This window comes from Lampetra planeri, chromosome 23, assembly GCF_965212315.1.
Source record: "Lampetra planeri chromosome 23, kcLamPlan1.2.h2, whole genome shotgun sequence".
Classification (NCBI taxonomy): domain Eukaryota; kingdom Metazoa; phylum Chordata; class Hyperoartia; order Petromyzontiformes; family Petromyzontidae; genus Lampetra; species Lampetra planeri.
The window spans coordinates 6000334-6028220 of record NC_136129.1 but is presented as its reverse complement, the minus strand read 5'-3'; the positions used below and the strand labels follow the sequence as shown (position 1 = coordinate 6028220).

At 46.8% G+C, this 27887-nt stretch overlaps 2 protein-coding genes across 2 annotated transcripts in view; both read left to right on the top strand.

Annotated features, from left to right (window-relative positions):
- Positions 1–502: 502 nt before the first annotated feature.
- On the top strand, positions 503–17568 carry LOC144726531 (uncharacterized). The gene is made up of 12 exons (XM_078605326.1): positions 503–682; positions 1415–1538; positions 2199–2256; positions 4471–4559; positions 6297–6372; positions 7910–7989; positions 8639–8714; positions 10805–10899; positions 12579–12660; positions 14882–14964; positions 16637–16749; positions 17554–17568. Exons 2-12 carry the CDS (start codon positions 1430–1432, stop codon positions 17566–17568), a joined length of 876 nt encoding a protein of 291 aa, XP_078461452.1. The 5' UTR covers positions 503–682; positions 1415–1429.
- Positions 17569–18720: 1152 nt separating this feature from the next.
- LOC144726530 (fibrocystin-L-like) overlaps positions 18721–27887 on the top strand; it is a 33112-nt gene continuing 23945 nt past the window's right edge. Inside the window, exons 1-7 of the mRNA XM_078605325.1 lie at positions 18721–18838; positions 19591–19703; positions 20575–20698; positions 22660–22788; positions 24137–24237; positions 24772–24880; positions 26144–26247. Of these exons, the coding sequence (XP_078461451.1) occupies positions 18721–18838; positions 19591–19703; positions 20575–20698; positions 22660–22788; positions 24137–24237; positions 24772–24880; positions 26144–26247 (798 nt within the window). The remainder of the gene's footprint in view (positions 18839–19590; positions 19704–20574; positions 20699–22659; positions 22789–24136; positions 24238–24771; positions 24881–26143; positions 26248–27887) is intronic.

Genomic DNA, 27887 nt, shown 5'->3' with positions numbered 1-27887 from the left:
AAATTTGGTTGGAGGCCCCTTTGATGTATGATTTTTTTCACCCACTAGCTATCAGTGACTCTAGGGGGCCCTCTGCTGGCCACGGGGCCCTTTGCAATTGCAAGGGTCGCTTAGTGGCTTGGCCGGCTCTGTTTGCAGTGATGATACATGTTCGACGTTATACCCCTTCGATTGGGCCGCAGCTTGGGAGACGCCGGTTGGCTACCCGGCTGTTCTAGAGAGTAACAAACACACGCGGGAGGCTCGTGTTGAGTGACACGACAAAAGTGTAGTGGTGTTAACTGCTCGCTGTTCGCAAACTGTGAGAGAGCGGATCGTAAACAAGGTTCTCCCGCTCAATCAAACGGTCAGGGTCAAATGGGGTGAGGTAGGATCCATACGCCAGATTGGGAAGGACCAATCGGAGGGTTCCACAAGGTGGCCGAGGATTGGACAACCCGGCTACGAACAGGTATAAAAGCCAGAGCGCTGAGAGCTCTTGGCGAGTTCTGCTACACGAAGACCCAAGTCGGCCGAAGACATATAGGACCCTGGACCAAGCCCTCCAGCCCTTATCAGGGCTAGGGCTCAGAGTAACCAGTGGTCGGGGAGAGATCCCCTAGGTCCAGCCAGAGGACGCTGGGATAGCAGGGAGATTAGATAGCCTGCAAGGTCCGGAAGCTGTACCTTCTGAGGGTAACGGGTGAGGGGACCATATACCCCTAAGTGTGATAGGGACTGTGTATTAAGATAATAAACAGTGTGTGCCATAAATAAGTTTAGAAGTCCGTCCTTTACAACACTACAAATGCATCACGTAGACACGATGTAAAAAAAAGTAAAACGCGTGCACATCAATTTCATAGTTACGGGAAACAGTTCATCACGATAATCGTCATATCATTAAATGTAATATCGTCGTATCGCGACAATCATAATCTCCACTGACACACAGAAAATAGTAATTCACCACACTGATCTGTGTGTGCCACTCCTTCACCCACAACACCTCCATCAGCATAACACATTCCTGCGGAGGGAGCTGGTAGGAACGTTGGGTTGCTCGGTCAATGGCCAGGGTCAACGGCGGCGTGGTGTATTCCGCAAATATGGCCGACTGTGAGGGAGGGCACAAGCCGGCGTGAGTAGGTTCAACGTTGAGTTGTATAAGGGCACCACGGGGTGACCAGCCCCTCCCCACCCAGCCCCACCCCTCCCACCCCCCACCCAGCCCCACCCTCCCCACCCAGCGCCTCCCCACCCTCCCCTCCCTACCCAGCCCCTCCCCACCTTCCCCTCTCCACCCAGCCCCACCCCTCCCATTTTTGGATGCACGACGGACGGACGGACACAATAATCCCCTGTGGGCTGGTGGAACCAGGTGGTTCCTACCAGTATAACGAATGCAGTTGTCATTGTGTGTCTCTCCCTGTAGATTAAAAGGCGAAGTATGTCGATGGCCGGAGCTACATCCCAGACCCTCGTGGCCTTTCCATCCCTTCTCTTGCTGGTGCTGGTCTCCTGCCTCCCCAGAGGCATCGTGTATGCAAAACTCACAGGTATGGGATCTGTGCTTTCAATCCATCTTGCCTTATTTTGTCCTCGCGATTCTGCGGTGGTGTGTGCAAAAAAACACACACATACATAATTGATATGGGCACTCGTACCTTGATTGTACTCGAGTGGTAGTGCCGAACGCCGATAATCCCTATACAGGAAGTCTCCAGTTTTTTACAGCACTTGTCCCAACAGTTTGTCAAGGCTATACGGGGAATCTTTGTATTTTTGGGACTTTAAATCATGGGAGGTTCTGAAGGCACTTTTGGTTAGATCATCACTGATAAAGATATTTGAATAGCTGTCGGCGTTTTAGCGAATTGTCTGGCCAGGTGATGGTAAAACAGCAGTGGAGTGAATCCATCTGTGCCAGAACTGCATTCCCTCGTTATTCCCTCGTATGCTGAGGTTTGGTTTTCTCCGGGAATTCTGGTTTCCTCTCAAACGAAGCCAAACGCTCATGAATGGAACTGACCAAACATCCCAATGCAGGACCCTGCTGAAAAATAGTCCTGAGACTTAGGGAGGCTTTCCTTGGTAAGTAAAGGGTGTTATTACTATGAGACAGTCGATCGGCAGATCTTCTCTCCTGATTTCTCAAAACCGTGACTTGACCCTGAATGACCCATGTGAATAACCAAACAACCCCTATTCTCTTCCAGCAAAAGATTGCGAGACCCAGTGTAAAAAGAGCACCTCGTATCCTCCAGTCATATACAGGTGAGCCCTGACTTACGACGCCTCGACTTGCGACCCCCCGCTTTTACGACCTTTCTTATAGCACTGGTCAACAAAAAAAAAAAATTCTGGCCTGGACTTTTGCAGCTGTTTTAGACTAATTTTAGGGTGCTGATTGCAAATCTGATCTCAGATTTGCTCGATCACATCTCATTTTTATGCTATCGGCATACCCCATTTTCATTGATTTTACCCGAAATTAACTCTGTCACTTATGATTGCAAGTTGTTGCGAGTCAGTGACTGCTTTAGTGTTAAAATATGGTGCTGTATTTTTAGGATAGTGTGTTTATAATATCATTTTATGTAGATATCCACATTTATTTAATATTTTTCTTCTGCCGTTTTAATTGAAAATGCAATATTTTATATCTCAAAAACCTGATGTGATAGACAAAAACTGATGCCAGATTTGGAATCAACACCCCAAAATTACCTTAAAACCGTTGGAATACCTTGTGCCAGAAAAAGTGTGTTGACCAGTGTAGTTAGTAAGACCTCGTATCTACGACCGCCTAACGTCTGCTACCGACGCCGAGTCGATTGGCGTTCATCTCACGATAGTGAAATCACATATATAAACTCAGACTCTTTGGTTATTTCGGTAAAGTCACGTAGAAATAAGTAAAATAAAATAATAATAGAATACGACGTTTCGATTGTAACACAAGCAACCATCATCAGGTACAAATGAATGAGAAAACAAACATAGTAAACTTGGAAATATAATGCAATACAACACAGAGAGTCGGCCAACAAAACAGTCAACACACCACCTGGTTGATTACGTTCTTCCATAGATGGCTAAATTTGAGAGAGAGACAAAACATAGACACGGAGACACACAGACAGACACACAAGCAGAGAGAGACAAACAGAGAGAGACACACACATAGGCACACAGAAAGACAACGTATCTGTGTCGAGGCCTTAAATAGAGATGGGGGGGGGCAGAGGGGGAGTTGTGTGGAATTCCTGCACATAAGGGGGACGGACGAGCTGGACACTTTGACTTCTAAACAAACATGCACGGAGCGTTGCACGGTAGAAAGCAAATTTTGTCAAATTAGGAAGTGAAATGCAATGCAACACATAGAGTCGGTTAGCACACAGTTAACGCTTAGCCTGGTTGATTACGTTCTTCCAAAGATTGCTAAATTAGAACTTAAGTGTGAAACAAACAAGCACGGCAAACCCTCCCCGTTGAAATGTTTTTTTGCCAAATTTTAGTTTGCCAAATTTAATGAAAATCCCAATGATTACATGATGAGTTTATTTGCTGTCATTGGTGAATTTAGTGTTTCTTGGGAAACGGTGTGTTTTACCACTGGCATTTGTATGCTTAATCTTACACTTATTTGATTCCTTAATAGTCTAAAACTTTTAAGAGAAAAAACATTTACGTTGAAATTATGTTTTCTTACATTTTGGTTTGTATTGTTAATTTATTTTTCTCTGATGTATTATGTCTGTCATGGAAACGGTGTGTGCTTTTTTTATGAGCTTCTTAGCTCACACTGTACTTCAAAATAAACTTAAACAGAACTGGGACCATTAACTCATTGCATTTCGAGAGGCGGTTTTCAGTACTTACTGGCCAAACATTGAAACAGATCAGAAGTAGCCACACTGGATATTAAATTGAACTGACAAAACGTCCGGCCTGCAGGTTCAGTGTGCGCTTACCATTACATCGCGCATTTGACAAATCTTACCCCCCCACCCCGTCCCAACCACATGGACGTGGAAAAGCAGAGTCGCTCCACCAGACTGCACTCTGCAGGGTTCCCTCATTAATCGCGAGGGATACCTTCTGGAGGTGTTCGTGAATTACACATTTCGTGGATAATGATATTGGCCTACGAAAAAAGCAATCTTTTTTTCATGAATTGCCTTAAATTAATACGTAAATAAGCTATTCCTTATATGAAAATTACGCATCTCTCTCATTTCTTTATCTCATCACATTATCTGATCACTTTTTCTCTCATCACATTCTCTCTCATCACTTTATCTCTCATCACATTCTCTCTCATCACTTTACCTCATCACTTTCTTTCTATCTCTCTCTCGATGCAGTCGTGTAGAGTTCCAGATGCGATTTCGCGGCCAGCCAAAATTGCGGATAGCAATTTCGCGAATAATTGACACGCGTAAATTGCTTCCAGTGACTCGTGTGGCTTGTTTGGGTTTGCAGCGACAAAGCGTTGGCCTGCGAGTGGTTCTGTGGAATACCACTAACAGAACCCGTCACCAACCAGCAACGCACTATCACCGTGATGAAAGGTGAGTCGCGTCTTTGTCAGGTAGGAGACGTTTGTGTATGTTGTATACGAAGCACACAGTAGTACCTTTTTGCGTATTTTTGCAAGAATTTTCCCATTCGGAATGTATGTACAGTATATTGAACTTCTTTTGCACTGTGCGCAGCCAACCCGTGCTAATCGGAGGTGCGGGGAAGGACAGCAAACGAAACATAAAAATGCTCGTTCACTCTCAGAGGGAGATAATGATTTCGAGTTGGTGCGGGGAAACCCACAGAGAAAGTGGGAGGAAGGCAGCCGGAACTGAGGTCAAACTATTTCTCAAGCTCCTGTGGTCCTATGTTGGGATGTTGGGCCAACTCCATTCTTGAGTGTTTGTATATGTGGAGGAAACCGGAGTGCCCGGAGAAAACCCACAACATGCGAGACGGGGTGGTGGGAGTAACACTCAAATCCATGTACAGATAGAACATATGGAAATTGATCAACTGGCTGTAGTGTTATACCCATACCCTGGAAAACCAGGAGATGCTGTGACCTTGATGTTCACGGGTAAGGAGGGAGTTTCACGACTTTGTGTGATTCACCAACCCTGACTGCCACCGAAGTGCTGGATTACAGGCATACTCCACCAGTGCCCAGAATTCTCCAATACAGAAGGCAGTCGGTGCATTTTATTTTAATTTAAACTTTCTAACTACGGTTGAAAGCCGGCTGGCATTTTAAGCAACAGGCAAATTTCTAAAATCCCTCCCCGTCTGTCCACCCAGCATTTGAAACTGGTACGCCAGAGTGACTTGTTGGGGTGAAGTGTGGGCACTCCCACCTCTTCCAGGACACCTGGCCAACGTGGAAGAGGAAGAGTAGGCCAAAAACACCCTCAAGAGGGGCTATCTCAAGTTCCCTCCAGTGGAGGCCCTTTCCTGCCAGCAGTGGAGTGAGCGAGCAATTGCGGGGCCGCGCCCTTTATCTCCAAGAATCCCGTGTACGTGAACCTGGGGATGAAAAAAAACCCATCGATGTACAAGGGAGTGTGTGACAGCAAAATCACGTGCGTGTATTCTCACCGAAACGGGAAGGCAAAATTAAAGATAAACCAGAAACCAGGACGGTAATCTGCAACACGAGGTGGGTGGGAGGGGGGTGGTGACTTGGAAGGGTGGGGGGAGGTAACTTGGGAGGGGGGTGGGGTGACTTTGCTAAGAACCTGCAGAACAGAATTCGATTTCTGCTCACGGTTACCATAATTGGCGAGTGACATCTGATCCGGTACACCCACCTTGCAACAAACCCACTAAGACCAGTGTGGTGAAGTATGGTCAAGGGTAATCCGCGTGTCTGCCCCAGCGTGGGAAGGCCTTCATCCAGGAGCAGATTGACAAAAAGGCTGCACTCTTTGTATTACCGTGTTCCCCGGATTATAAGATGCTCCAGAAGGTAAGACTCACCACAAAATTGTGTCCGGTGTCAATAAAAGTCACACACACGCCCGCCAGATTATAAGCTGCACCCCAACGTTTGGTTTAAAATAGAGGGGAAAGAGTGCCTCTTTCAATCCATAGAATACGGTGTTATCGCTGTTAATTTGCCTGTTACGTGTTATAACGTCAGTGGAACTCAAGGCACGTGATCAGGAGGAATTGAAAAATGCGCAATAGGTATCAGAGTGGCTGCCATGCAAGATGTAAACTGTCTGGCTGAAATATCAATGGACGGTACATATCATTGCCTTTGTGTCAATTGTGTCGTCTATTTACAGGATGCGTGTACACACAACTCAGGGCGCTAATTCCAGACAAAATCGACTCCTGCTCTCCATCAACTGACATCGCGATGTAAGCATCTGTCACCTAATGCTTCGCGTGCGTGTCACAGCAGCATTTGTCACGATGCTTCAACGTCATGACGCTTGTCCTGGATCTCTGTTTGCATTATTTGTTTGGCTATTCAATATCTTAGGCTGCTGTGACGTTGGCGGCCATGATCGCACGAGGGCAGTGCTTCTCAAAATCATTCATATGGCACACCGGCCTCCATTCCAATCAAGCCCACTGGCCCCTCCCCCCCCCAACACCGGTTCCCCCCCCCCCCCCCCACTGGACCCCCCCCCCCCCACCACTTGTACCCCCCTCCCCCAATCAAGACCACTGGTCCCTCCCCCGACCCCCCCATTGGTCAACCTACCCCCCCCACACTGGTACCCCCCCCCCCCCAACTGGTCCTCCCCCACCCCCACCACTGACCCCTCCCCCCCAGATCACTGTGAAGATGAGCCACTGCCTGAATCGTCACCTATTATATACATTGCTTTTTAAGGCCACAGTGTCTTTTGTTTTTCAAGAACGTGTTGCGCATTGTGTTGGTTATTTGCGCTTATGCACCACTGCTGCCAACGAAGTACCACCAGGTGATTTTGTTTGATGTTATTGTAGTGCAGTACAATTACGAAAGTACAGTGTGGGGACCCATTCACTTGGGGTGCCGTGGTGGCGAGATGTTAACTACCTCGCCTGGTGCGCAGGAGGTCGTGGGTTCGAGCCTGACCCTGACGCCTGCTGTATATTTGGAGATTGGATGTCTCTCTCCCCGTAGTCGCGTGGACTTTTCTCCTCCGGTTTCTCACTCCACGTTTAGAAACGTGCGTTTAGAGTATTTGGCTGCAATAATATTGATACATGACAAGCCACTTCGTTGAGCTATCATTTGTGGCTATGTCGCTTCTGAAAAATAGCTATAGAGTTCAGTGGGCCTTACCTGCTCAAATACAAATAGTAAAACTATTAATAGTATCTTAATTTTGGAGCTTTCGTGACTGCAGGAATTATTCTTTGGTTCTTTCGGTTAAGTCACGTCTAAAGATAAAATAATACATTAAATAATAGCATATTACGACGTTTCGATTGCAACACAAGCAATCATCATCATAGTTTTCTAGTTAGATTTTTGTTTCTATTTCTTTTATGCCTGATGATGATTGCTTGTGTTGCAATCGAAACGTCGTAATATGCTATTATTTAATTTATTATTTTATCTTTAGACGTGACTGAACCGAAAGAACCAAAGAATATTAATAGTATGTTGTAGGGCACCCTATAAGCTGCTCTGCCCCAGCTTCCAAACTCCGGCTGTACCCCTGGGTGCACGGGATTCATTTTCAAGTAACTTGAAAGCATTTCCTTTCTAACTATAAAAAAGGAACTGAACAGATTTGTCAGTAACATTGCCTTAAATGAAACCAAATATTGACAGTCGGCAGTATTATTGACGCGTGTGTTGCGTTGTGTTGTTGTTATTGTGCTTGTGCACCACTGCAAATGCAGCCGCGTTACCAAATCATTTATTTCACAAATGTTGTTGTTGTTGTACTTTCAGTTATCCCGATCCCTTCAGCTGCATGGAGAACACCACCCAATACATCACTTCTTCGAAGGGGGACATGGCAGTTCCCATAGGTCAGATAGTAGGGCCTCGTTTTGGATGTGACATTTAATAGTGTCGCCTACAAAAGCACTGTTAAGGAACACAATAAACAAGCAGAAGGTTTACCTCCTTCCCGTATCTGTCTTTGCACATAAAGAAATATGTTTGATGTTTTTGTTTACATGTCCCATCGGCCACGTGGCGTTTTTCTTTCCAGCAACATCGATTTAACACGAGCAAACTCTGCAACGGTTTCGACATTCGGCGGTGTCTCATCAGCAGTCAGGCATGCTCAAACTAATGCCATATGTTCATAGGCAAGGCTCCACTCTGTTAAATACTGTTGAGAACGAAAAGGGGCGATTTGGCCGAAACTGTAAAGAAGCTTAAATGCCTTGCAACCCAAGAGCGCCTTTACGTCAGATCTCTGCTCAACCGTTTGAATGCCCCGCACTGCAGTCTCGCCTAAGGGATCCACCAGTGGCAGCTGTCCCTGTGCGGCACACGGCGTCATTCTTTTGTCAGGAGGCAGCGGGACAATGTTGCTCCGTGGGTTTTCCCAATCAAGCAATATTCGAGGAGTAATTCATACAATTTGGCAAAATTTGGCAACATTTACGGCATCCAGGGTATTTTGCATTGAATGTATCTCTGAGGAATGAACTTCCCATTTGTTCGCAGATTGTGTGCGGCCTTGCATTCAGTCGAACATCACGCAATTGTTAGTGGCGGGGAGTACAATGAGCAACATCCCAAGGTAAGCGCTTTAAATTGCAGCGATCACTCCAGGCAAAGAGTAAAAGTCAATGGGTAGAAAAAAAGATTGTGCGCGCATATTTGAAAACACATTTTTTAAACCGTGTGTGGATTCATTTTTTTTTAATTGTGCGTCTCACAACGGCGAATCATAACCAGAAATCCCAGCATGCTGTGCGTGTCATCGCACTTGCATTGTATTGATATTGACTTCAGTCAACGGTGGTGCTAGGCCATGGGGGGGGGGGTGCAGGAAGAATATTTATTTGAATTTATGAACTATTCAGTGAGATGACAGAAGAGATATAATAAGCAAGCGATAGAGATGTTGTCAATTGAGAGGAGAGAGCTTCAGACGATATGGAGATGAGATACATGAATTTGCCGTTTGATGTAAAATGCCTTTTATGTTAATCAGGGTCTGGTATTTTGTGTATCCCTGTTTTTGAATGAATCTGTGGCTCTTGAGCCTCTTGGGACATATTAAGCTCTTGCTTAGTGTTTATGCCTAGCGCCAATACTGGTTATACCAGAGGTCAAAGTTATGAATTTAACAGGACGAGGGCTTCTCCATACCCATCGGGTGGTGGGGGTTATTTCACCATACGTCATCTCACTGAGGTAGTCCATAATGGGTCGGTTGAGGCAGGGAGAATTAAAACAGTGGATCTTGTGGTTACTACTCTAGAACTGCCAACAACGTTGTCCTGTTCTTTGGGTCTGATGACTCATCCTGATGACGATTGCTTGTGTTGTGATCGAAACGTCGTAGTTTTTTGTTATTTTCTTTGAACCAACCACGTGACTTTACCGAAAGACCCAAAGAATATTAATTCCTGCAGTCACGAAAGCTTTAAGTCAACGTAGTCCTGCTCTCTTTGGTTTGTACCGTCTGTCTCATTCGTACTCTGTAGTACTGGCTCGTCTCATTTGCATTGTCTCCAATCTCATTTATTAGCCCGAAGTAAACCTTTCCATGCGATTATATACGAATCAAAGATCATACAATCTTGCATGTATTGTGAACGTCATCCTCTTATCTGATTATTTAACTCAGCTCAAGCCTCCCATGAATCCTGTGATTTTCTGTGCAGCCTACCCGCTCGCAATCTCTCCCCTCTCATCTCTATAGGGCGCAGCGGTGGTGAGATGTTAACTACCTCGCCTGGTATACAGGACCCGACCCTGACGATGCCTGTATCTTTAGAGTTTGCATGTGTTTCTTCCCGTGGTCACGTGGATATTTCTGCAGGTCCTCCAGCTTTTCCCTCCACATTTAGAATCATCATCACGCGTTTCGAATATCCAGCTGCTATAAATGTCCACGTGATAAGCCACTTCGTTGAGATATCATTTGTGGCCAGGTCGCATCTAAAAAGAGCTATATAGCTCAGTGGGTCTTACTTGGTAAAGTAAAAAAAATTGTAGTTAGTTAAATATATATTTAAATCAGCTCAAGCCTTCTAAAAATCACTCAAATGATGTGTGGTCACTTTCACTCTTTATCTCACTCTCTCATTTATGGACGGCAAGTCCTTGCTTAAGGCGTGGTGTTCACGCGGTTCGTCGATTTGGGAGTAATTTTCGCACAACTCGGAAAGGGGCCGTCCATAAATGACGTCACGCAACTGGGTGGGGAGGGGGTCAGACATTTGTGACGATGTTTGACTATGGGGGGGGGGCGGTGAGAAATGTAACGTCACATCAAAATACGCAACTTTAAATTAATATAGACAACACGTTCTACTTATTTAAATAGGCTTTTAAAAGATATTTTCTCCATCAACATCAGAGAGCAGCGCCACATTAAATACGCACTACAATGACAATAGCTTAAAGCGATTTGAAGCATGTTTTTTTTGGGGGGGGGGGGGGCAGAGCTTTGTGACGTCATATTTGAGGGGGGTCTGACTTTTTGTAACGCCGTGTGACGAAGGGGGGGGGGGGTCAAAATTCGTCGAAAATCGCGTGACGTCATTTATGGACCGCCCCTAAAAATAAAAAATAGCAATGCTACTTTGTACATTGCATGATGACGGAGATGATAGTGTCGTGTAATCGTATATATACTTAACCCCAATGCTCCTCCAGTCTCCAGATTGCTCAGCAGTGTTCGTGGACGTGCCTTCTCAAAATGCTTCAGAACGGCAACATCACTGAAGCTCGCAACGTGGTTTTCCCACAAGGTACCTTGCCAAGTAGCCACAGTTTATATATAAAAAAACTCTCGTCTCCATCGTGTTAATGCGTGTAATGTGACCTTTGCGTGCGTGCATATGTGCAAAACACCTGCAAATCATGCCTGTGCGAGAGTTGATTAAAACCCGTCACTGTACTAGTCTTGCGAATGGCAATACGTTCAAGAGCTAAATGCTCAATGCCAAGATCTGCCGGCCACAACGAGAGGGGGCTTCATCAGAGAGAGTTCTGGTAGTTTTGCTGTTCCTCCTCCCATGAAGGAGCGCAACCGACAGTAGTTTACTGCCGTACGGACGGACGATAGTTTGGGTTGTCTTTAATTGCCCTTTTTTTAAGGAGATGTGTGCATCGGCCTTGTTGATGTTACGTGGATGACGGGGTGGACGCTTGGCAGTGGTGTCACGGTCGGCACACTCGAACTTGCAATCTCGAAGTCGCCAGTTTTGATTCCATCTCTCGGAGCGCGGAGAGTTGAAACGATGGTGAAATACAGCGGCAGTCCCTCGGTTTACGATGCCATCAATTAGCGATATTTCGATAAACGATCCGCCTCCCATAAGGTCCCATTGTTTCTATTAAGGACACATTTTCGATTAACAATAAGCTTGCGATGTCACGCGGACCCGCCAATTTCGGCCAATCGGAGCGCTCCGAGTGGACTCACCAGACCTCAGCCAATCAGCGATCCACCCTTTTATGAACGTTTTCAGAGCAACTGGCTGCTGGCTTTTCAATCTTGATTTGAAGCTTTCGTGACTGCAGGAATCCATACTATCTGGTTCTTTCGGTAAAGTCACGTAGGTATAAAATAATTTTTTTAAAATAAATAAATACAAATTCTAGTCACGTAGGTATTTTCAATGTTTGATACGCGTTGCTTATGGAAACAGCTCTCTGGAATACTTAGTGTTTTTTTTCTTAAAAGTTGAATAAGACCAATAACAATGGCCCCTAAGATTAATGTGCAGAAAGAGAAGAGAGCCAGGAACACAATTGTCCCCCACCCGAACTTCTCAATTAACCGCTTAAGCGGTCCATCTTCTTAGCCTCAGGTAAAAAATAAACGTTATGTTATATTCTCAATGTATTAATTATTTATTCATGTTTCCACTCATATGAATGTTTTAATGTGTTCTTGTAACGCGTATTTATTAAAATCGCGTGTTTAAATATTATGAACAATGTTTTTAGGGTGAAAGGGGTCAACTTCTGATCGTCTTGGTACAAATTGAGCCTTGAACGTGTGTTTCCAATGTTCGATTAACGATCATTTCAATTAACGATTAATCTCGTTAACAGAGGGACGACTGTACAGACAGTCCCCGCGTTACGGAAGGGTTGGGTTCTTTACAACGCAGCGTTATAAATCTCGGCACAACCGCAGTTGAATCGGCAGGTCTGTGCGTGGTGGGATTAAAGTGGAGTAGCCCCCCACCCACTCCCCCACCCCCACCATTTTCCAAGACGTCCTAACAGCGTGGAAGAGTAGGCCAAATACTGTGGCGCGAGCGGAGGGATTTCAGGCCTGCAAATTGATCTTTAATACTTGGGGACGATGTACAAATATACAATTGTGTAGGAAGTATGTTTCTGTAACAGGCAGTGCGCAGCTTACTGCTTGCTGATTGTAAATGTTATCACTTGTTCACTGTGCTCTCTTCTGCAGAGTTTTACAACTCCAACACAATAACCAAATTCATCTGTAACTACTCAAACGCACTTCCCTTGGATTCCACCACAGCAAACAAGTGAGGAAGTCGTTGCTAAAAACAACCGCCCTCTATTCACACACATGCTGTTCAATTCCGAGATATTGTACCGCACTGATTTCTAAAAACCCTCTTTTTTAAGCAATGTTTTTGTTATGTCTCATTGATCCTGTTATCCGCGGGGTTATCCGTAAATATACTCCAGATTATTTGCGGGGTGGCGGAGGGGGTGGGGGTCATCGAGGATTACCAGAATCATAATATGTATTCATACTGGAGGAATCCCACGAGCAGTGCAGTAGGGTCTGAGTGAGAATGTTAACAACAGCAAAATATCTTCTTGGTTCTTTCGGTAAAGTCACGTAGAAGGGAAGTAATAAAATAATAAAAATAAAACATAATAAAATTATTCTCACGACGTTTCGGCCACAACGCAAGCAGCCGTCCTCAGGTGAAAACCAGGCCCGTCGAGGCGCCAAGCTCGTGTGCTGTTTCATTCATATATTATATATATGCTCCAAGCATATATATGCTCCAAGCTCGTGTGCTGTTTCATTCAGACTCTGTCGCCTCGACGGACCTGGTTTTCACCTGAGGACGGCTGCTTGCGTTGTGGCCGAAACGTCGTGAGAATAATTGTATTATGTTTTATTTTTATTATTTTATTACTTCCCTTCTACGTGACTTTACCGAAAGAACCAAGAAGATGAATCCCTGCAGTCACGAAAGCTTTAAATCAAAATTTAACAGCAAAATATGTTGTGGATAATTTGGGAATTCTTTTGCCGCTCGGCTCTGCTCGCGCGTTGAACAATGTGCGCATCATTGGGAAGCAGTGAACTTACGGGGAAGGGGATGCAAAAAACAATCGTTGATAATCGGGATAATATGGAGTTTTTTTCCTCGTGAAGCCAACGGCTCAAGCACAATGAAAATTAGTCACGCGGTTATTAATGGAGTAACGAACGGATAAACAGGATAAAGCCTACGTGTTGAAAAGAAGAGTTGTGTTTGTTTTTTTGGCAAAGCGACGATACTTCGGGTCACCCGTTATGGCTTACATTGGAGAGTGTTGAAGATAGTTTAAAGAGGCATATTATAGATTTGGTGTTCTCTAAATGTGGCCAGGTCTATTCTGAAAAAGAAGTTAATGCCTAGGTGGGATTTGCATGGGGAGGATGGGGATGGTTTAGTTTAATTTGTATGTTTTTTGGGTGATTTGTTTACCTTTCCTGTACTTTGCACGGCTATCGTGTTTTTGTTCTGTTTGTTGTTGTAACGTTCTTAACCTGCTCCTACTGGATATCTGTAAAAAAGAGCTTTTTGTAGCTCATCGGATACCTCTTGCAGTATAAATATTCTGATGCTAAATGTTTTGCAAAACGAAGTGTTGTTTTCTCTAAAGTGATGTCTCCCTATATGGCCGAGTGTTTGTGCATGACCATGGGAATTAACAGACTACACAGTACTTCCACACCCATTGCCGTTTGATTGGTACAGATGTCAGCATACAGCAATGAGTTGATGTGGTTCCATAGAAACTGTAGGGCTCTTGGTAGTGAGATGAATTTAAAATGCAGGGCAAACGTTGCATATCCTGGCTCGCTGGCGGGGGGATGGGGGGGGGCTGAGGTTAAGGTATATATGGATATATTTAAAGGTCGAATATTGTGAAAAGTCTCAGATTTGTGAACATCCATAGGAAGTGATGTGGGCGGTCAAATGGCCATGGCGGATACGTGACGTTGTACCGCACTCAAAACGAAGTTGGTTTGTGCCTCAAAGTGTGCTGAGAGATCATTCGTCCAGGAGTCAGACTCGTCAGAATGTTCATTTATCCTGGAGAAATCCAATGAGCTATGAAGCTCTTTTTTTCACGGATGTCCAGTAGTGACACGGACTGAGAATGACTCGCGATGCTGTCGACGCCGATAATGTGGGACCGCTGATCAGTATCGCTAGCCGGCCAGCTGGCTCAGCGGTACAGCGTGAGGGGAAATCGCAATCAGAAGGTTGCGAGGTCAAATCCTGGTTGGGGATTGATTCGGCTCGACCCACCCCCGCCATAGGAATGTGGAATTTATACCACTGGCTCAGGGGCTGTACACAGACGATGAGCATTGCCTCAACGCTCATTTTAGCCGGAAGTAACGTTTTACCCGACGATTGTTTTAAAAAAAAAACGCCGCTCGTTTTTTAAGCACCAGTGTCGAATTTTTTTTTTTCGTGGATCACCGCTGGTTTGTTGTCCCCTATCAAGGGCCCTCTTTTCTGCAAACCTGACGTGGCTGTGTCTGGTGAAGAAACCCCCCACTGATGGCAGCGACTTAGTCATTGACCAAGGTGTGCCTGCCTTTGCCCTTGGAGGCAGTGCTGTTTCTTTATCTGTCATTATTTTTCTTTTCTATTTTCCCTCCTCCAAATGTTATTGTCAATTGTAAAAAAATAAAGAATTCGCCTGCTAAAGCCATTATGACTAGATCTTCCAATATTCATCCGTTAATTTTAGAGGAGTCTTGTCTCTCAAACTTTCCCTAACCAACCACTGTATCGAAGTTTCTCGGGGGATCGTCGGTGGGAGGGTTGGGGAAATAAAAGAGGGGGGGGGGGGGGTGTGGGGTTATGTGCTGAAATATATCCAACTATTTTATATCTTATTCTAAGGTTTTCGGTAAAGTCACGTAGGTAAAAAATTAAAATTAATAAAAATAAAATAAAAATCACGACGTTTCGGAGGCAACACAAGCTTCCGTCTTCAGGTGGAACCGTCACAGCACGATAGCTGTATCAAGTAAGAGAGAACCTTAGAATAAGCTCCAATTCTAGATTTATTTAATATCTCATTCTCAAGCGCCTCTCCAGATTCAGCAGGGGGTCACTGCTATACGATGTATGTGTAGGGGGTGTCAGGGGAAGGATTCCCACCAATAGGAGGGATAGTGGGAGGGGTAATCGAGGAGATATAAGGGGAGAACGGGCGGGAAGAATGGGCCTTTGGCGGGAACGAGATTGGGACGGCTGGGGACAGGTGTGGATGGGAGAAAAGGATTAAAAGACGAAACCCCTGCAATCTTGTGTCGGCTCTCCTTTACATCTGGAAACATTGGCCACGAGCCTTGCCGCGATAATAATTTATCATAATACGATATCAAATATCAGTGTCATCCCATTATCAGTTTCCCATAACTCTGTAAATAGTATTTCACTCCGAAAGATGTTGTCTCATCGCAGTGCCTGTGATGTATTTCAAGTTCGAATTAATGTTTCTGAAAACTTTGTTAAAGCACAGACATACCTGTCAACTCCTTATCAGTGCCTCCTACCTTATTACAGACAAATTCAGACCTTATTGGTCACCTTGTGTCTTTATAAATCTCAACGATCATCTTAGAAAGTCCCATCACAAGGGAGAAACGCAAACAAATCGACCAAAGAAAATGCCCGTATTGAAACGGCAGTACGCCGTATGGACCTGAAAACGAAAATTCCCTGTAGAAGAATACGGGTAAACTATATGGGTTGACAGGCTTGCACAGAATGCTCGCAAATCTCATGCACGCATTGTAAATCGGATTTAATATTATGCACATAAGCCTGTGATAAATGTTCCAACGATTGCAACTATTACCATGTACCAAAGCGTATTGCGCGCATGCTGTGAAATAATTGATCACGTCGTAAGTTACACAGAAAACGTTTGCAAGATGGTAATTTAATGGGTAATCGGTATTTTTTAGTTTTAATTTGATTTTGTCACGAAATTAAATATCTCCAAAAAATAAAACGTGCAGCGATATAATCACAATATCATGATATTGTGCAAAACGGACAATATGATTATCGTGGAACTTATATATCGCAACAAGACTCCCAGCTACATTTCTGTAATTATATACATACACATTCTCCTCTCACATAAAGTAATTACCGTCCTGCAGGCGATCCCTCATGACGCGTAATCTTGCCAAGCCACTGTTGAACTTTGACCTCTAACCCCTGAGTTTTGACCCCTCAGACATTTGGATGCTTGTGGATACAACGACCCCGTCTCTTGGGAATGTCGTCGTCAACGGGGCCTTGGAGGTCCTTCCGGGCAGCACGCTGACAGCAGCGCACATCACTGTGCAGGCACGGCGTAACGCAGCAGCACACCATGCAGCACACCGCTCACCAAAAGACAAGATCCCCCGTATATCCTTAGAGGACTGTTGGGGCAACTGCTTGAAGCGAGCAGCACCTATGAAGGCCGGCACTGTGGCACATGAGGGTGGGCAGAGGGGGGGGGGGGGGTTGACCAGCACCACGCCCCACCTTTGTATCCCCAGTGGTGATGTGTTTTTAAACACCGCACCAGGTACTAGGGGAGGCCCGTGACTGGTTCAGATATTCGCCACTGTTATTGGTCGTGAGCGGGAATCGAACTTGGGTGGCCGGGTTTGTAGTGCAGCAGGCGAACCATTACGCTTCCCCTGCGCCACATGCCTCACCACACCACCAGCCTCTCACCATGTGCCACGCAAACCACTACTCACCACGTATCACACCACTCATTGCACCAGGCAGCACGTCACTCACCACATCATCTTTCACGCACCACACTGCTCACCACGCATCACGTCACTCACCACATCATCTTCCACGCACCACACTAATCACCAAGCAGCTCCCCACCCGCCACTCACCATGTGCCACACGCCACACCAAGACGAGGTATTTTCAACCTGCAATCACTTGTATTCATAATATAACTGCAGGGGGCCTCTTGCAGGGGCCTCTTGCAGTGACGCAAGTGAGCTGAGTGGTTGTGTGTAACGTCCTATGCAGCCCTCAGTCAGGAAACGGTTCCCCACCCGAGCTTCACAGCATGACACAAGATCAACCTCTTCACTCGAATGTCGCATATCGTCTCCATAACGCTGTCGATGCCCCTAGGAGCTCGCCAACTAAATGCGGGGCACGAGGATGCACAAAGCACTACAAATTATTCCACAATCATGAAATACCATTGGAACCTCATTTGCCAAACAAAAGGTGTCAGTTTTGTTGCCAGATAAAAGGATAAAAAACCAATTATCATATTTTTTCTTCTGCCAAATGAGGTTCCAATGGTGTAAATGCTTACCCCGAGCTCTCATACTCTGATGGTGCATTGTCTTTGAGTTGTGTGCCTTTTGGCGTCATCTGGTCCAACATTATGTGAGACTAGGCTCTAAGGAAAGCTGTCTCGGGTGTGGACCAATCAACTTCAAGGACAGTGCATAAATGATCAGAGTTATGTTTTTTTTTTGCATTATGACTGCAGGTATTGTGGTCTATGCAAACATGACTCCTTGTAAAAAAAGGTGTCAGTTTTGTTGCCAGATCAAAGGGTAAAAAAACAATTATCAATCATGAAATACTTTATCGGACCGCCACGGTGGTGAGATGGTGACTACCTCACCTGGTGTATACAGGAGGCGGTGGGTTCAATCCTGACCCTGATGAATGCTGTATAATGTGTGGATTTTTCTCTGGATCCTCCGGTTTTTCCCTCCACATTTCAAAACGTGCTTTCAGAGTGTTTGGCTGCAACAAATTTCAACGTGAAAAGCCACTTCGGTGAGCTATCGTTTGTGGCCAGGTCCCTTCTGAAACAAAGAGCTACATAGCTCAGTGGGCCTCACCTGATAAATAAAACTAAACTCAATAATTTATTTTATTCTAAGTAACTGGTGAGCCGCTCGTCCTAAGCACGAGGTGATGCAGCACTCACGTGACTATAATGCAACCGCCACGCCACACTGCCACATTGCTGCCTGCACACGAACAACGGAACGGGGGTTTGAACATTACCTCTCGCCCCTCGCAAGAAGCGGGGTCTTCTCAAGGGGTACTCCGGTTTCCTCCCCCATGTATAGAAAAAACACCTCGTTAATGGAGTTGGTCAAATATCCCACGATCGGGCCACAGGAGCTCAGGCAATTGTAGATGCCGATTTCGGCTGTCTCGTGTGTGGTATTCCACGCCTCTGAACCATTCCCCCTCTCTCTCGCTCTCGTGGGTGTGAACGGAAAATGCGCGCATTAGAAAGTTGTGTGTACATGTATATATCCTGTACGTATGTGGACACGTGTTTGTGTGCAGGGTGGGAAGCTGGTGTCGCGTAGGACGGCGCTTCAACAAGGAATAGCACGTATCATCTTGACCGGCAGCTCTGACCCTTTTGGTCGTGGCCTAGGTGGGTGATCAGCCCGCACCTTTCTAAGAGAAATGTAATGATTCATAATTTCTAGCCCTCCATTGTCTTTTCGGGTTGCACGTAATAAGCACTCAGCCCACGTGCTGAGACCCTATTAACACAGAGCCATTTTCTGTCACTGCATCACTTCCTGTTGAGCTCAACACTTCCTGGTTGGCCAGGATTGTGTCTAAAATGAGACGAGAGAAACGGGAAGTCGATGTGGAAAATTCCGGCAGAACATGTAATCTCTAAGCACGTCTGTTATGGAGTGCATTCTTTGAGTTTTTTCCTGGATTCTCTCGCGAATTTGCTATCGGCGTTACATAACGAGACGAAGGATCCATTCAGGGTCTTGCGCACACCCGAGCAGCCCCTTCATGTTTGAGAAGTGGACATCACAGAGCTACCTCTGAATTTGCCTTCAAGTGACGTCTGGTCCACACAGTAGAGGGCATCACTTGCATACCCACTGTATTAGATAAGAGTAACATTCAGAGGACGAATTTATCAAATTAATCGGAACAACCAAGTGTAGCGCAGTGATTTATGTTCTTTCATTTGGGCAGTCATTGGTGTCCAGGCAATGGAGCTGCCTTTGGAACTTCTATGTCACTTCTGATGCCAGAAAAAAGCTCCAGACAGCCCCTGAGTGGGGTGGTGGCCAGGGGTGGTGGGGTACACTCTTATGGTGGGTGTCCTGAATCTTATGGCGTTGCTTTGTGTTCATATATATTTATTTCTAAATACAGCTATATTCGGAAGCTTGGAACTGGAAGGAAGCGACAGATCCTACAAGGGGAAACTGGCAACCACGGCCCAAGCCGGAACCACAACGATCACACTCAAGGAAAACAAGTTGCAGGTCAGTGCAAGTCCTTCGGCTCGATCGCGTCTCCGACCTTCGAACGAAACCGCAACGCACGGACTGCATCGGTCGGTGCGGGGGAAGGTGTATGCGGGAGGGGGGGTGTTTGGCGGGGAAAGGTTGGGCCTCCTGTCTCGGAGATGGGGGTGGATTGGCAAGAAGACACTGGCGTTTCGTTGTTGTTGCTTGCCTTGCCTGCCGTGCGCCATGTGCATACGTGGGCGTGAAATGAAAGCTTGCCTCCTTTCCTTGAAACGGTGACCTCCCAGAGTGCCCCCATCCTGAACGGGGATGCGGGAGCGTGTGCAGGCGCTCTGGGAGGTTGGAAATGAAGCAGGCGGTGGTGGTGGTGGCGGGCGCCTCACATTTATCGGTGGCTCACATTCAGTGGTGGAGGGGGTAGCTTTAGAGCTCATCGGATTCCTCCAGTATAAATATTCAGATTCTGCGCGATTGACAAAGAATGTAGAAAACTTGCGCGTGACGTCAACACGGGGGTTTGGAGTCTAGTAGCACCGAACTTGCACCTTTAGACAACTGAGAGTTGATATTGGGTAGTTGTAGCAGCGAGAGAAAGAGATGGTTATGGTGACCGAAATTAGTGTTTGTTGTTGTTCTCGTTGCTCCCGAAGTTGTTTAATACTAACATTGTTTAACCATTACTCATTTATCATACATTACTCATCGTTACGAGACCATCCTGAGTTTGATTACCTTATTGATCCTTAATGAGTCAGGCGCCGATAGAGGAGGGAGAGAGAGAGAAAAAATCAACACTACACCTGTCACCAAGTGCCTGCAACACGTCTCCCCGCGGGGCTGTGTTGTCATTTTTTGTTTCTGCGCGCGCGCGGTTTCCACATCCCAGACGGGCGACGAGATTCTCATCACCGCGAGTGGGTTCAGCTTCCAGGAGAACGAGGTGCGTATGGTTGCCTCGGTTGCAGATAACAAGATCACCCTGACGGCTCCGCTCGAATTCTCCCACTGGGGTGAGTGCGGTCACGATGACGGCACTTGCCACCGTCATTAACACCACCGCCACAAACAACCACCACCACCACGAACAACGTCACTACCACCTCTCGTCGTTATCATCATCTCCACCACCATCATCGTCAGCAGCATTTCCTCCTTCATTGCCACCACCATCATCATCTCAACTATCATGATCAACATTAGCATTACCATCGTCACCACCACCACTATCATCTCAACTATCAACATTAGTATTACCATCGTCACCACCACGACCATCATCGTCGTCGTCACCACCACCAACAACACCACCATCATTGTTGCCATAATCATCTCTATCATCATCAACATCGGAATTGTTGTAACAATGGCTATTATTCCCCACAAACTTTGCTTTTGTGACCAGGACAGTGATATTTAGAAATTTACATATTGTGTGCATTTGTGTCATTCCTTCACATAAAGTCCTGGTCACAAAAGCAAAATTTGTAGGGAATAATAGCCATTGTCTATACTTTTGAGGCATAAGCAATTAGAAAAAAACACTTACTACCCGGGAACAAAAATCGTGTTACATAGTGAATTATCACTACCACCATCATCACCATCCACATCGTCACCACCACCACCACCATGCTTTGTGTTCCGCACCTTTCCTGGGGGGCTCATTGGTGTTTGTGGTCCCCGTGGCCCCAGTGGGTTGTGGGTAGGGGTCACCGCCTCTTCACAGACCAAGCTGAGGCTATCGCGGGCCGTTCTCTAAATTGTAATTTATAATTAGCTTCTCGCTAATAGCCCTCGCCCCAACAGTCTTTATCAGGGTAGGTGGCCATCTATTTAGTACGTACGCATCGAGGGGGGAGGGGGGGTTAACCCAAATGCGTACGCTTGCGTATGGGGGGGGGGGTCTACTGACAACGTACGTATAGGAAACGGGGGGGGGGGGGCGGGTGGTGAAGCCTCGACAATAATTTGTCTACATTGGCCTTCAAATGAGTTAGATAGTCCGGCGGTGGACTATCTGTTTGCTTAAACTCGTTAATATTATTAATTGTTCTGTGTGGATTAAATATCGGCCGTTCCGTAGGATTCGGGGGGGGGGGGGTTGCGTCAAGCGAACGTACGCAGATGGTGGGGGGGGGGGGGTAAAAAGTCCACGTGCGTACAGGGAGGGGGGGGAGAGGGGTCAAGTTTTGACCGAATTTTTGCGTACCCACTAAATGTATGGCCCCTAGACGGAGGATGTTGTCTCGTTCGTCATTTTGCGTGGCACTCGCATTCGTGTCCATGTGCACAGGAGACCCTTGAATGTCCCCGGGGTGGGAGAGGGTTGCACGTGTTTGGAAAGTGCCGCGTGAAAGCCAAAGCCGCGATATTCAATACTTAAGCCTTACCTAAACAACGGGTCGTTAGGTGCGTGGCTAAACAAAAATGAACACATCGCAATTGAAATAAATACTGTGCTGTATGCCAAACCAAACTGATAAACAAAATAATTCAAATAAACATGTAAAAACCTTATGCAAAAAGCATTCCTGGACAATAAATAGGAGTATAAATACTGTATTTGCCCGATGATGATGACGAAGGATGTTGGGCATGGTCCAAAACGTGTGTGTTTGTCCGCGAGTGGTGAGCGGTAGTGCTATGGTTAGCGCGATGCACTACAAACACGGCCACTCCAGTTCGATTCCCGCTCACGGACAACACCAATGACGATTATCTGAACCCGTCCTGGACCTCTCCCCTATGTCGACTCAAATCAATAACTGTTGCGGTGTGTAGTAAACATCGCCACTGGGGAGACAAAGGCAAGCCAGGCGTGGTGCTGGCCACTCACCCCCTCGTGTGCCATGCCAGCAGCCTTCATAGGTTCTACTCACTAACAGCACTTGGCCCAACCGTCTGTTAAGGCTATGCGAGAGTGGGAGGCGGGGAATCTTTGTCTTTGTAACGCTCACCACCCACTGTGCAGCATCTTCTGATGGGACTATGGCCAGTGATGTGGTCCTGCTGAGTCGGGACCTTGTTGTGGAGATGAAGTCATCGGGCAACACCTCCGGCTCTGCTCCCGCTTGGATCTACCTTGAGAAAAACCAGACAAGTACGAGGCGATTCTCCACATGCACCGCATCGAGGCACCGTCGTGACACAGGCGATCGTGTTGGCGGGGGGGGGGGGGGCTCTCTCAGATCTCGATGCGACGGGAATCGCCTCCAATCCCACCCCCCCCACCCCCCCACGGCGGATGCGTAGGGGGATTTTTCGTTTAGAGGGTCGAGAGCCGCAAAATAAAATGTTCACGCCGACCGACCGAGTATTTGGCCGAGCGGTGCACTGCCGTGGGTTGTCGATGTGCTCTAAACACTGGCTTGCCTGAAGAAGGCGATGCAGCAGGCGATGCAGCAAAAATGTGGATTCCATCAGTGCGTATATATGGATGTTGAACCTATTTCGCACTGTACGTTGTCAACCATTGCTAATCGGAGGTACGGGGGAAGGACAACAAACTAAACGCAAAAAGGAGTTCAGGGGTCGATGTGCCGATAACACTTTCATGCGTAGAGAACCGCAGAGCTTAGCGGCTGGGGGAATTTGGCACCAGCTCACAGTGTGCCTGCTGCTCCACCTGCGTGTCTTGCCTGCGTCTCTGCGTCGTACACTTTTACTCTTCGAGAGTGAGTGAATACCAGAGGTCGCAAACGGGTTTTGATTCCTTACCCGTACCCGGCCGCACCAGGGTCGCAAATGGGTACCCATACCCGGCCGGGTAGGGTACGGGTATCGGGTACCCGATTGCGACCTCTGGGATGAAGCCATGTTGCAGGCGCGGGTGAAATGATTCTAGGAACTTGAATTGTGAGAAGAGACAAGACGTTGGGAAATGAGTGACAAACGGTTACTCACCAGTGACTCACGGCCTACCCGTACCCGGCCGCACCAGGGTATCGGGTAGGGTAGCCGGGTATCGGGTAGGGTAGCCGGGTATTGGATAGGGTACGGGTAGCCGGGTATCGGGTAGGGTAGCCGGGTATCGGCTACCCGATTGCGACCTCTGGTGAATACTGTGCGGTGCTTTACAAGTTTAAATGATTATTATTTCGTGTGTTGGTATGTAGTTTGATGAATTTAGCTAGAACTGCTCACTATAAACTGCTTAATATAATACACGTAATACGATATATCCATGTAAATCTGAGGATTATGTTTCCTTCCTCTTTCTGCTTCTTCTCTCGTTCTGCTTTAATTTGGAATTCCCTTCCATCGCTGTCTCTTTTCCCAGGTTTTTATAATGACCCCGTTCAACTAAAAAATACGTGTTCACACGTTTCTATCATAACTCAATTTTTGGACCTTCGCTCCGAAGCTCTGTCTAATTACAATTCTCGAGCGCTGGAATGATGCGCGCATGGATACGCCGTGGTTATGACCGTGTTTGTTTGTTTCATCAGGTGACGTCTCGATAAAATACACGGACTTTCACTTCCCGAGCGAGCCCTTCGCAGGCGCTGTCCAGCCATTCTCCCTCTTCTCCAGCGAAAATGTGACGAAGGTATCGCCAACAGTTTTTTTTCCCCCCTCCATCAATGTAAATTCCCCACACAAAAAACTCGAGGCAAGACCGATGTGCTCTGAAACTTCGCACCGCGCGCATTCCACCCAACACGATGGCCAAACTCCTAAACCATGAACACGTGGCAGAGATCGCGCGACGTCGTTTGAAAAAGAGCAGGGCCGTGCGTGCAGGCGTCGTTGTCGTCGACCGGATGTGATAAAATATTCGCAAATTGTTTCATTGGGGAAAGCCGTACGGCAACATCGCCCACCTACTGGCAGAGTAACGTCCTACTTTCAAGCCGGTGTTGCGTTCACCCTGTACTGTGCAGGGACAGCTGCCATTGGGGGGTTCCCCTTGGCAAGACTTACAACAGGGCATTGGAATGGTTGAGATGAGACGTGGTGTGGAGTGCTTTTGAGTTGCTCGTTCGATTGAGCCAGCGCCTAATGCGCGCGAATCTTTATCCGTGTTCCTTACAATGCCCATGAGCTGCGCGTGTCGTTCATCTGTCTGGCTTGTCTGCCGCAGGCGAACATCAAATTCAGTGTTTTCCGAGGTGGTTCTGGGCCCTCCATCAAGATTGCTGGCAAAGACAACGTTCTGGAAAACTGCGTGGTCTTTAACACCAGCGGATCAGGTGAGGGATTAGAATAATCTATGAGCCACGAGAGCCACCACCGCTACCACCACCACCACCACCCATCGCATCGTCCCTCCACATGATGCAGGAAATATTGTTCAAGCGAGGTGGAATGGATCTACATTTTTTTGTCATTTCCCCTCCAATTGTATCCCCAGTTGTATCCTTGGCATTTTCCAATGAGATGAAATGTCCATCCGGATCCCTCGCAGAGCAGTGTGAACAATTGCGTTACAGAATGGCCTACAGGAACGGATATCACAAAGTTACCTCTGAGATTCCTCCGAGATAGATCCTCTGGTTCACACAGTAGGCGGCAGCACCTTTCGATCCGCTCACCGAACGAGTTAAAATATATGTTTATTTTCAGAGCTGGAATTCTGACAAAGTAAACCCAACACCGGATTAACCCTCATGGTTCTTTTGTGGAGTCATTACTGACCGGGCTGAGACAATCAACTCACTGCTCTGGAGATGCCAGATTAATCACAAGCAGCTGAAATCTGGTTTAGAACCCAGGATGTCAGTGGTGCCATTTCAGCACTCTGACCTATTGAGCCATCGGGCCTCCCTCAGTAATACACTCTTCCACCACATAGCATCCTTGGAATATTTGGGTTATGAATTACTGGACAGATCCACGACTTTTGCAACAGATCCAGACTCCCTTTCTTGCTGATCAACCCTACCCTGTGAGGACGTAACCCTGGCGACCACAGTCTGCCAGGCATGTAGCACCGAGGCAAGTTACATGTCTGGGATTTCCTCCTCATCGACCTCCTTCAGCGCTCTTATCATTTTTGTTAGGACTGTACACAGATGAAACCCTCCTAACCTGGTCTATTGTTTGCACTTGGTGGGTTAAACTTGGTGAAGACAGATGAAAGGTGGAAATCATTCCCCCCCCCCCATGTCTTTTTTATTACATCATCTCATTGAATACATTTTTACTTCGAAAAATAAGAATAATATTAAACACTAATTATATCAAATGCATTTAACACGCATATGGGGTTTTCACAGCCAATGTTTACGATTGGGTTAGGCCCACGTAATGATCCGGCCAAATTTGTGCCGTAAGACCCTCCACCACCCGAATTTCCAAACATTAAATTGTCACGTGGTGCACTTGCAAAATATTTTAGTTTCGGTTCGTTCATCGGGTAAGTTGAAGAACAATTCTCACAACTAAATTTAGATTATGAAGCGGCCTAACCCAAAACCCAATTACGAATCAACAAATAAATGTCTCTCTGACAGGAATTGTGGTGACGGGACCATCAAATACGATTACGTCTAACCTCGTGACCACGTCGGCTTCCGACTATGGAATGACTGCGAATTACCTGCCTGCGGCCATCGAGGTGAAACAACACACACATGCAGATGGCCAACGCATGGCTGCCGTGAGCTGATTCACACTTGTGCGCGTGTGTATGTAAGTAGCGGTAGTGTAGCGGTTAGCGCGCTGCGCTATGAACCTGGTGACCCGGGCTCGATTCCCGCTCACGGCCAACACCAGTGGCGATTATCTGAACCGGTCCTGGGCCTCCCCTAGGTCGACTAGGGAGACAAAGGCGGCCGGGCGTGGTGTTGGCCACCCCACCCCTCGTGGGCTGTGCCGGCCTTTATAGGTGCTTGCTAACAGCACTTGCCCCTACAGTCTGTTACAGGCTATATGGGGGATCTTTGTCTTGTGTACATGTGCCTTTTAGGAGGATTGTAACTGAATGCCTCTTAGTCAGTGATCTCCCTCGACGCGGCAAAATACCGGTGCAATTGGATTTTCGGTTGGCCTCTCATAGCTGGGCGGACCCCTGAGGTCATTGTGCAATGCTGCACGGCCCTGAACCAAGGCCCTCCCGCTAGCGACCGGCGGGCCCCCACCTCCACTGCGCCACGAACCCAATTCCCACTCACGACCAACATCGCCTAGGTTGACTCAGCCTTAAATTAGTTTTCTGGTGCAGTGTGCACACATCAGCGGTGGGCTTGGTGCTGGCGTGGTGCTGGCCACCTAACCCCTCATACGCCGTTCCAAGCTTCATAGGTTTTCGCGAAAAGCACTTTCCCCCAGAGTCTGTTATATGGGGGATATTTGTCATTTTTGTTTGTTCAAGGGGAGCAGTAGCACAGTTGTTAGTGCACTGCGCTATATACCTGGTGACCTGAGTTCGATTCAAGCTCACAAAAAACATTTTTGTGGATTGGTGGCCATGAATCGAACTCAGGTCACAAGGGTTCGGAGCGCAGTACGCTACGCACTGCGTCACATCGCTGCTCTAATCTTCAGCAACATTTGCTCATGTCGTATGCTCCGGGTTATAAGACGCTGCCGAAAGTAGTACGCAACCCAAACTTTCGTGTGCGGCGTTAATGAATATGTACAAATTTGGTGAAAATTTTATCTAGGACGCTTTGAAAATGCACAATAAAAATTTAGTTTTATAATCGGGTTAAATTACAGTAATTGCATTTAGTCCTGGGTTGATATGAGCAACCATATGGCGTGGATGCGGTGGCCTGGTCATATGCATAGAATGACCATGAAGGGCGTCGGTGTTGCATCGTATTTTTGCTAATGTCACCCAGCACTAGTGTCCACGTGTGTGTGGAGAGCACAGGTGGTGCATCCGCCAGTCATCTCAGTCAGTTCACCTACAATACCTGGGTCTGACCCGTGGACATCCTGCCAGTGACCCTTTCCACAATTCACGTGCGCATGACCTAAAAGTGCACCTAGCCTGGCACAAGTGCTTGCCCAACGTTACCGTCACTCAGTGGCGAACGGCGGCTGTTTCCGCGCCCCCCCCCCCCCTCCAAGTACCTTCAGCGGTGTCATGGCAGTCGACCCAGGCACCATGGCGGAGAGATGTTAACTACCTCGCCTGGTATACGGGAGGTCGTGGGTTTGATCCTGACCCTGATGTCTGTATATTAGTAGTTTGAATGTTCTCCATGCGGTCGCGTGGATTTTTCTCTGGGTCCTCTGGTTTTTCCTTCC

What these genes read in the sequence shown, in the direction of transcription:
- LOC144726531 (XM_078605326.1), top strand. Translation starts at nt 1,430, where the DNA reads ATGTCGATGGCCGGAGCTACATCCCAGACCCTCGTGGCCTTTCCATCC. An exon ending in TATCCTCCAGTCATATACAG is followed by an intron (nt 2,257 to 4,470) that starts GTGAGCCCTGAC and finishes TTGGGTTTGCAG; the next exon opens with CGACAAAGCGTTGGCCTGCG. An exon ending in CACTATCACCGTGATGAAAG is followed by an intron (nt 4,560 to 6,296) that starts GTGAGTCGCGTC and finishes GTCTATTTACAG; the next exon opens with GATGCGTGTACACACAACTC.